Source organism: Empidonax traillii, unplaced genomic scaffold (assembly GCF_003031625.1).
Source record: "Empidonax traillii isolate 1590-97213 ecotype Southwest subspecies unplaced genomic scaffold, ASM303162v1 scaffold2128:size72475, whole genome shotgun sequence".
Lineage (NCBI taxonomy): Eukaryota > Metazoa > Chordata > Aves > Passeriformes > Tyrannidae > Empidonax > Empidonax traillii.
Window position 1 is genome coordinate 57,918 of NW_020957321.1, and position 10,519 is coordinate 68,436.

Genomic DNA, 10,519 nt, shown 5'->3' on the forward strand with positions numbered 1-10,519 from the left:
ACTTAAAGACCCGAGGCCGCCTGCGATCCTATCTCCCCGGCTTCGAGAGAACACTGATTTCTTTGCTGCTTCTTTGATGGAGGCCAAGTGGTTTTCTCCTGGGTAATAAGGTCAGGGGGTTAAAAGAGCAATATGACAATGACAAAAGTTCAATCTCTCGCCACTGCAGACAGACACGGGGCCCGGGCTCCATTAGCACGTAGGACGGGGTGGTTATCACAGGTCACTGACACCAGCCCGCTCTAATGGCTTTTCCTGTGTCCTTATCAATGCAGTGCACAAAGTGTCTCACCCTCAGCCTTTCCCTATGATCTCAGAGCTGTGTTTATAGCTATCTAACTCCACCAGGCACCACTGGGGCAGCCAAGTCAGCAGACAGTGAGATATGCCAGGACACGGCGATGGGACAATCTGCAAAGTGTCTGAGATGGACAAGGAGTTACCAGAGACTTCCAGAAGGGAATTTTTTCCACTTCCACCCCCCCCACCCCTCCACACACACACCCCTTTAAAAAAAGTTTAAAGGGGAAAAAAATAATAAAAAAAAAAGCTTTTCAAGTTCCCAAGGATACCAAGGGAAAACTTTACAACAGAAGTGAACCACAGACTTTCCATGGTGGGGGGGGAGTGAGCAGTGTTTTAGTATCAAATAAAAGGAACAACCAGTGGGTTGCAAAGGGAAAAAAGGGACCTTTTCACCTGAAAGCGAGGGCTGGGTAGCTCTTATTATTTGGGTTGCGGTTCCTATGAGAGCCTCTCTCTCATCCCTTGAAAGGAGAACTTGGGTTGTTTTGCCCCCTTAGCAAAGCACAAATATTTTTGGTGGGATGCTGGGGAGGTTGGGAAGGGGGAAGGAGCGTCACAGGCACCGCGGCCGAGCAGCTGAGCAGCCCCCCCCCCAGCCAAATCCTCAAATCCTCGTCCCACAGAGGCACAAAAAGGAGGATTCAGGCAGGCAACATGACCACTACCACGATCCTGAGAGGCATCCAAACAAAAGAGGAGGATTTAAGCCAAGGGATGCAAGGAGAAGGTCGAGGAGCCACCGCCTCAAATGGAACGCGGCTCGGCCATCCCAGTGGCGATTCCATCACCTCACCTCGAGTCCCCGGGCAGCTCCTGCACCACAGCGGACCAGTTTCGGCGATATGCCAAAAGAAAGCCTCGTTTCTCCTCCCAAGGGCTGCGCTGGCTCCGCACTGAGAGGCAGAAAACACGTTCTTCCCTGGAATACGCCGGGAAAACCGTTCCAAGTGGATGCAGATTATCCTCACTGCCCGTGTTTTAGTGCAAAAGCCTAAAGATGTTTCTACATCTATTGTTTTTAGTAAAGTTTGGGGGGGATTTTATTATTTATTGCACTCTCTTTTTTTTTTTACCCTTTGAATGTATTTCGGGCATCAAAGCAGCTCTGGGGTTACAGAGGTTTGGGGTAAAGATAAAAATGTCAGTGGGGAGATACGACAAATTTATAGCAAATCCCTGTCAGCTGCTATTTATCTAAATTATCCAGCTCTGGGATTCTCCAGGAATACTCCAGCAGCTCCAGTTTAAAGCCTGTGTTTACATCAGAATCTGCTCTTTTTTTCTTTTTTTTTTCTTTTTTGGACACTTGTTCTTTACCCTAAAATGACCCCTTTGTAGCTCGGATCAAAGAGCTGGGAGTGCCAATACCAGTGTCTTCATGAACATGTTAAGAACCTCAAAGTAATTGGCAACCAATTAGCATAAAGCTAAAAAATCCCACCACGCTACAGCAAAGCCTAAAAGAGCATTAACAGGCACCAGAACTGGCTGGAGAAGCGACTTAAATCACCTTTGAGACAACTTTTTGGGAGCACTCTCTGCACAGAACATTGTTCAGCCCACACTATCTTTATTTTTTGGCTTTTTGTTTTGTTTTGTTTTAATTCCTTTCTGCTTTCCCCCTCACTCTTTGCTTTCTGCCTGGCTGCAGCTTACGGGAAACATGAAACAAAAAAAAAACCTGCTTTTCATTTCGTGTTATGTAAAGCGAAGCAATTCCATGCCTTGGCCTTGAAATCCAAGGCACCCAACAGCTGTTCAGATGCTCCAGCAGATAAACCATCTGGCCCAAACCTCACCTTTCCTAATTTATTTTGGATATCCATCAAAGCGAGCGGAGCATTTACCCAGACTTTGGACAGAGCCAACATAAAAGATAGAGCCGACGACGGCAGAGTCACTTCGCTGCAGCGTTGGGGTTTCTTCTTTATACCAAAATATTGCCATTTGCAACAAACTCCCCTCTCAGGGAGCAAACAGAGCTGGCACCACCAGCCCAGGAGCACGAGCACGCTGCAGGTGGATGTCCTTAAATAGCACGGGGCTGCTGAGCAGAAACCAAGCTGAGTTCAGTGGGCAGGAGCAGCTAAAGATGGACTAGACCTCATCTAACTGACCAAGGAGAGACACCAAGATTTAGATGTCCTGGATTTGCTGCCCTTCAACCTGTCAGAGGTTCCCAGATTTGGGTTGGGAGGGACCTTAAAGCTCATCCAGTGCCACCCCCTGCCACAGGCAGGGACATCTTCCACCAGGCCAGGTTGCTCCAAGCCCCATCCAACCTGGCCTTGGACACTTCCACCTCAATGTGATGCTCCTGGCACCCAAAGAATCACCATATCCCTCTTTCCAGCTTCTCCTTTTAAAATTTTCCTGGGGAAAGGACAGCACAATATCGAGGATTCCCACCGAGACACTGAGGTTGTTCGGTGGTTCCAACCTGAAACCAAACCTGGCATCTGAAAAGCCCTTTTCCCTGCAATTCAGAGGGGATTTGCTGCAGGCACAAACCACTGGTTGTCCCAGGCAGTTTTAGGGGACACAAACCCAAACCATGGAATAGTCTGATCAAAGCAGGGGCTGCAGACACGGGGAACCCACGAGAAATAACACACAAATTCACCCCTGGGATGCCTTGTTTTGTTCCAGGAACATAAACCCAAATCATTTGAGTAATGCAGGAGTTGCAGGCACAGGGACAACCCAAGTGAGATAACACACAAATCAATTCCAGGGATGTTCTGTTTAGGTCCAGGCAGTTGTAGGGGCACAAACCCAGATCAACTGAGCAAAGCAGGAGTTGCAGACACACACACACACAACCCAAGTGAAATAACACACAAATCCATTCTGGGCATCTTTTTTTGTTCCAGGCAGTTGTAGGGACATAAACCCAAATTACTGAGCAAAGCAGGAGCTGCACACCCAGAGAACTCAAGTGAAATAACACACACACACAGAGATAACCTCCTGGGATGTCTTATTTTGTTCCAGGGACATAAAGTCAGATCACCTGAGCAAAGCAGGAGTTGCACACACAGAGAACTCAAGTGAAATAACACACAAACCCTCTCCTGGGATGTCTTGTTTTGTTCCAGAGACACAAACCCAAATCACCTCAACAAACCAGGAGCTGCAGGCACACAGAGCCCAAATGAAACGACCCACAAATTCACTCTTAGGATATTTTGGTTCGTTCCAGTCAGTTGTAAAGACACAAACTCGAGTCACCTGAGCAAAGCAGGAGTTGCAGACACAGAGAACCCAAGTGAAATAACACACAAATCCACTTTTGGGGACGTTTTGTTTTGTTCCAGGGACACAAACCCAAGACACCTGAGCAAAGCGGGAGCTGCACAGAGGGATAACCCCGAGTGAAAGGACACACAAAAGCAGTCCTGGGATGTTTTGCTCCCTATCTCCAGACACCCAAAGCCTCCCCTACGCCCATTTCTTCCTCAAGGCACCGTCAGCCCGTTTTTCTCAGGGAAAAGGAATGGGGATGAATAGTCCCATAAAGAATCCCAGCAGAGCCTGTCCTGCCCGGAGCCGCCACCACGCCAAGGTCCAACTCTCAATTAACCCCCGGCCGACCTTCCTTCACTTTCTTTCCCCCTCCTCTGCCCTTCCTGAGAAAGTTCAGCGTTTCCTGGAAAAGTCTCCCTGCCTGTTTGATATTGTACTTCGCCTTGGTTGCTGAAGGAAGGATTTACAGGTGCCTGGCCCCCTCTGGAAGACCATGACCGGAGGGTGACCTCCCGGTACAATATGTGAACTCCTGCCCTGCTGATAAGGCTGCCAGATATGAGTAGGATTTTTCAAATAATCCTTTGGGAATTTATAAGCAGCGCAGCCATAAAACCGAGGTGACTGGAAGGTCGATTTCACTAAAAATAATAAATATCCCAATGTTTATTCAACGTGGGCCTTTTTAACTGCAGGCCAAGCGTTGAGATAACGCCATTGTAAATGACAAATATTGGGATTTTTTGGTAACTATTGCATTATGATCCTTCCGCCTGACACTGATGTGGCCGTTTCCCTCGATGCTTGCAGGATCCCTGACATTGTTCAGCCCGAGCTGGGCCTGGAAAGCCAGGGCAGGATTCAATCACGGGTCAGGAAAAGGGCAGTTTTATTCTGGAAGGAGCCTCGGGAACCTTTTTCTGGTGCTCCCGTCTCACTAACACACCTTCTGCCCTGGGGGGTTTCTCCTTATTAGGGATTTTGGTGGAAAGATAGAAGGAGGAATGGGAGGACTGAGGGATCTCAGCTCAGGGTGGGGACACAGGACACTGAGCTGGCAGCATGGAATCCCTGCTCCAGGTTTATCCTCCCCATGGAATCATTTCTGGTGGGAAAGGCCTCGGACATCGAGTCCAACTCCAGCACTGCCAAGGTCACCACTGACCCCCGTCCCCAGGTGCCACATCCACAGGGATCTTAAATCCCTCCAGGGATGTGGATCCACCATGGCCCTGGGCAGCTGTGCCAGGGATGGAAAAACCTTTCCAGGAAGGAATTTTCCCAATATCCAACCTGAACCTCCCCTGGCACAGCTTGAGGCCGTTCCCTCTCCTCCTGTCCCTTGTTATTTGGGAGAAGTGACTGGCCCCACCAGACCCCACCCTCCTGTCAGGGAGTTGTGGAGACACCATCACCAAGTCTCCTGCACTATTCCCACCTCCAGCAGAAGACAATCCCACCCAGATCCATCCCATGGAGTTGGCCATGAAACCTGCCTTGGAACAGCAGCATTTCCCTGATACATTTTGGAGGGTCGACTGATATTTCAGATTAAAAGGCAAAGCAACAAGACGACAAACAAAAACAAAAAAACATCAAATGTAGAAACAAAACCATTTGAAATGTGCCAAACTGCTCCAGCCACCACCAGAATCTCTTCATCCTCCTCCTCCTCCTCATCCCACCTTCAGGTACAAACACACCACTAAATCCGCACCCAGGCCCGGGAGCTGCTCCAGCATCATCCCTAATATCCTGCTTCCACTATCCCTATTTCCCCCCCAGACCTTTCCCCAGAGAAAGAGGGTCACTTTGAAAGCCACGAAACCTCTCAGAGCAGTTGTAACCTTCGATCAGCGAACGAATCGAGGAGGAGGGTTTGGTCCAACACAAACACGGCAACGCAATTTCGGGGGAGGGCAACTCCTCCATCCCGACAAAATATCCCAGCAAAGGAGCCAAATGGCTTAATTATGAACAGCTGAGGGCACAGAAAGACATCTTATATAACTGGGGTTTAGGACGATTCTCCTCCTTCAGCAGAATTTCTACGTATTGCTGGAGAAACTTTGGAAGGGCCTTAAAAACAGTTCCCTGTCAAGCCTGGCTTGGAAAGGGAGGAAAGCTGGGAACAGAGTGTTCCTTTCATGTGCTGCCTGGGCTCTGGAATGTCCAACCACGGGAGAAGAGCCCTCCAACAGCTCCCAAGCTCCTTAAAAAAAAAAAAAACACGGATGCAGACCCCCCAGGTTGGGTGAGTGGGTGGACGCAAAGCTGGGGAGCCGCTGGAAGCGCTTCGGGAATGAAGAGTCCGGGGGGTGAGCTCCAAAGGGAGCCTTATCTGAGCTCCTGATTAATTAATAATGACCAAATTAATGCCTTGAGTGCTCATTAAGGCCCAGGAGGAAGAGCAGCTCGAATAGAGGAGCTGTCCTGAAAGTTCTCAGGAACTGGCACGGCTCAGGGTGGCAACTGGCAGTCAAAAAATGCCAGCCTGGCACACAACAATTCCAGGGGGACATCATTTTTCCATCAGGGATCCGGGAGAGATCCAGCCACATGTGGGTTCGGTGGCATTTGGCAGCAAATCTGCCCCTGGCAAATGGATGCTTGAACAAATCCCTCCCCAAAACTCCTCCATTTGCACTAAATAAAGAATATACCGTGGCCAAAGATGAAGTCTTGGAGGAAAAATATGCCAAAAAAATCATAAAATCAAGCAAATTCCTCCCCCAAAACTCCTCTGTTTGCACGGAATAATGAAGATACCGTGGACAAAGGGGAATTCTTGGAGGAAAAATACGTGATAAAATCATAAAATCAAACCAATTGTTCCCCAAAACTCCTCTATTTGCACTGAATAATGAAGATACAGTGGACAAAGATGAATTCTGAGAGGAAAACTTTGTCAAAGAATCATAAAGTCACCCCAATTCCTGCCCAAAGCTTTTCTATTTCATTGAAAAACTAAGATATTGTGGACAAAGGTGAATTTTTGGAGGAAAACTGTATCATAGAATCATAGAATCCTAAAATCAAACCAATTATTTCCCAAAGCTCCTCAACTTTCACCGAATAATGAAGATACTGAGGCCGAACAAGAACTCTTGGAGGACAGATATGTCAAAAAATGATAAAATCAAACAAATTTCTGCCCCAAACTCCTCTATTTGCACTGAATAATGAAGATACTGTGGACAAAGGTGAATTCTCGGAGGAAAACTGTGTCATGGAATCACAGAATCACAAAATCCAACCAACTCCCCCCCCAAATTCCTCTATTTAAATGAATAATGAAGATTTTTGAGACCAAAGATGTATTCTTGGAGGAAAACTATGTCAAAAAATCATAAAATCAAACCAATTCCTGCCCAAAACTCGTTCATTTGCATTGAATAATGAAGATACTGTAGACAAAGATGAATTTTTGGAGGACAAAAGCATGACAGAATCATGGAATCAAACAAATTCCTGCCCCAAACTCCTCTTTTTTTCACTAAATAAAGAAGATAGTGCGGGCAAACATGAATTCTTGGTGGAAAATCAGCCAACTAAGAAACATATACATTAAAAACTCAGGATTTGTGACAATTGGAGGAAACACCCCTTTATATTTCCAAGCTCTGCATGAAGCAACTCCAAGGGTTTCACCCAAATCCATCCATCCCTGGGCTATTTTCTCCTTGGGAATGCACTTTTGAGCAAGAGATTATAACTAAATACAAATTAATCGATGTTTTCAAGCACCTCCTTCCAGCAGCATCCCCTTCCTCAGCCAACAAGTTACTCACCAGGACAGAGTAGATGTGCAGGCATCGATAAACGGGGGAGAAATCCACCAAATCCTGGGCTCCAGGCACCTGGAAAACGGCAGGAAAACGGGTATAAGATATGTGGAACACGTACAGGGAAGTGGAACCTCCCCCAAAAAGAAGTGCAACTGAAAAAATTCTATATATGCGTGCCAGTCTGAAAATTAATCAATTAGGAATAAATGCCACTGTGGAAAAAAAAAAATCACACCTGAGTAAGTGCAGTTCTTAAAAAAAAATAATGTATAAATAGTTGTCACTCTAATTAAAATAAAAAATCACCTTGAGGTTAGTGCAATTCTAAAAAAAAATATTATGGAATATATATTATAATGTATAAATGTCAGTCCGAAATATCAAATAGAGGTGAGAGCAACTCTAACACAAGCAGGTGTAATAATGAGGTTGATAATATATGCTCGTTCTATAAGATTATATGTGTTTTCACTTAATTTTTTTCTCATTTTGTCACGGTTTTAAAGCGGGAAAATGTCCTTTAGTGCTGGTTTTGCCCCGTTTCCAACCCCACGGGCTCAAACGCCGGCCCGAGCCCTGCCGGTCCTTAGGCAACAAAAGGGGATAAAATAAACCAAACCCAATTAATTCTTCAGATTTCCAGTTTGATTTTTTTTTCCTTAAAAAAAAAAAGAAGCTGGAATTGTTATTTTATTTTGCCTTCTGTGTGTGTGCTCAGGGAAGAGGCGCCACAGAGGCTCCACCACCTTTCAACAACACACTGAGTCGTGCGCAGGGACGAGGAAGAGCCTTTTTCCAAGGGTGGGATGGAGGGAGGGAGTGGCACTGCGGAATCGGGGGGGGGGGAAAAGGAAAGATCAGAGGGGAAATTTGCATACAAGAGGCTCTGGTCCTTTGGAGATGTTGGAGGGAACACGGAATGAAGACTTGTTGGCCGAGGCTTTAAAGCCGAAGGAACCGTCCTTCGCCCCGAAAATCCGGAGAGCAGGGGCGTGTTCTGTTGACATGTGGTGGGGGGGAAAAAGAAAAAAAAACAACACAAAAAAAGGGGGGAGAAAGATGAAAGGGCCCAATGGACAGGCCTTGGAAACATGTTTATTATTTTCTATATTTTTAATTGCGCTGCAGAGGCCTTTGGGCTGGGCAGGAGGTGGGATGAAGAAAGAGGAGTTTCTGGAGGAAGGGAGGCTTTGCCAACCTCAGCCCAAAGCGCCCGGGGGCCAGAGGGTCCTGCTCGTCTCAGCCAGCAGGGAGGGCAGAGGGATGGGCTGGGAAGGGGGAAAAGGGGGATTTTTGGGAAAGGAGCTCCTGTGTGATGTGGAAATGGAGGTGAAGAATCTCCTCCATGCAAAGAAACTCAGGGCTCGGCCCTGCACGGGTCCTTGGTGGGAGCGGAAATGATGGAGCACAGACTGGTTTGGGTTGGAAGGGAACTGATGGATCACCTCATTCCACCCCTCTGCCACGGACAAGGACACCTTCCACTAAAGTAGGTTGCTCAGGATCCAAAAAAAACAAAGATACAGAGACAGAAACTAAAGCTGCAGACACGGGAATAACCAATCCTGCACCACTGAGAACCCCAAAAAAACTGACATTCCCAAGCCAGTGGTGCAGGGAAGGGAAGCAGGAGCCTCACTGGGAACAAGGTAGCAAAGAGAATTAATTTTTGGGGTGCTGTGAGCCCACCTCACCCACCCACCTCACTGCACTTTCCTTCCCACCCCTGCTCCTCTGGACGAGCAGGGTTGGCTCCCCAGAAAGCTTTCCATGGAAAGGATGAGGGTGGGATCACCTGTGCGACCCTCTCCATCTTCATCCTGGATGCTCAACACAACCCATCTGAAGGCTGGGAGAGCTGGGGGGGGTTCCCTTGGAGAAGAGACCTGAGAGCCCTTTACCTTCTATAACCCTTTATTTGAGAACTGCAAAGACGAGGCAGCAGTTTTATCCCATCAATGCCAATATCATCACGCCTTCCAGGTCCTTGATTTTTCCATCTGGAGCCTCTCAGGCCTTCCAAACCCCCGGGACAGCTACCAGAGCCACATTTCAGCTGCTCTGTGGCCTCCTCGGGCCGCAGTTTCGCCCCACCGGCGTTGAGAGCAATCGCCCTCCGGTTGCTGAAACAAGTTTTTAAACGCTTCTGGCTCCCAAATCCCTGATTGCAAAACTCCTGGAGATGGCTGGAGCAGACAGGGAAGCACCAGCAGCCCCTCCCCGTCCACCCCCCCAGCGCCCACCAGCCGGGAGGGCAGCGCCGTGTCCACGCCGCGTGGGAGTGGGGGAGGAGGGATCTGTCATCCCTTCCCATCACCATCAAAGCGAATTTCAACTCGACATCAAACAGCTCGGACCGGGGAGGCTGAGCCCAACACGATCCACGGAGAAAAATTCCTGATAAAGGTCTGTGAAATCGGGATATTGCCAAAAAAAAGCCGGAGTTTCCTTCCAGCCCTCCAGCCCCCCACCCCCCCAAACCCGCCCCGAGAAATTCTTTCAAAGCAACTGCAGCGTTTTCACAGTCTCTGATCTTCTGTTTAAACTTCTGAGCCCACACACGCTCCCAAAAAATCTGCTGGGCTGCTCTGCAGAGCTCCCAGTTCCGAGCCGTGAACACCCAGAAAAATTCCTGATAATTGTCATGTTCCCAATCCCGAATACCTAATGGAGGAATGACATTATGGGGACGTGGAAGGTCAACCCTGGACCACAAGGAAGTCTGTGGGAAATAAAGCCAAGCTCCCAGAGCTGTGCTGGGATTTTAAGCAGGGCATAAATATAAGTGTAATGTAAGTAATAACATAATTATGATATAAATGTATATGGATTTAAAGAAAAAAACAGACCATGTCTTACACACACACACACATCACAGCCCCACAAAACCAATCCAATTATTCAAAATATTTCATAAATAGCAAATATAGGTCTTGGAACATATAAAAAATATTTGAACTTGCATCCAGCCCTGGTGTCCTCAGGACAGGAAGGACGTGGAGCTGCTGCAGAGAGTCCAGAGGAGGCCCCGGAGATGCTGCCAGGGCTGGAGCCCCTCTGCTCTGGAGCCAGGCTGGGAGAGCTGGGGGGGTTCCCCTGGAGAAGAGAAGGCTCCAGGGAGAGCTGAGAGCCCCTGGCAGGGCCTAAAGGGGCTCCAGGAGAGCTGGAGAGGGACTGGG

The 10,519-nt window shown here is 47.9% G+C and overlaps 1 protein-coding gene across 1 annotated transcript in view; it reads right to left on the bottom strand.

Moving 5' to 3' along the window:
• Positions 1-9,198, bottom strand: part of LOC114071589 (exocyst complex component 6B-like) — a gene marked incomplete at both ends in the record, with an annotated part of 58,954 nt that extends 49,756 nt beyond the window's left edge. The window contains 2 exons of the mRNA XM_027909435.1: positions 7,344-7,411; positions 9,145-9,198. Coding sequence (XP_027765236.1) covers positions 7,344-7,411; positions 9,145-9,198 — 122 coding nt within the window. The remainder of the gene's footprint in view (positions 1-7,343; positions 7,412-9,144) is intronic.
• Between the last annotated feature and the right edge of the window lie 1,321 nt (positions 9,199-10,519).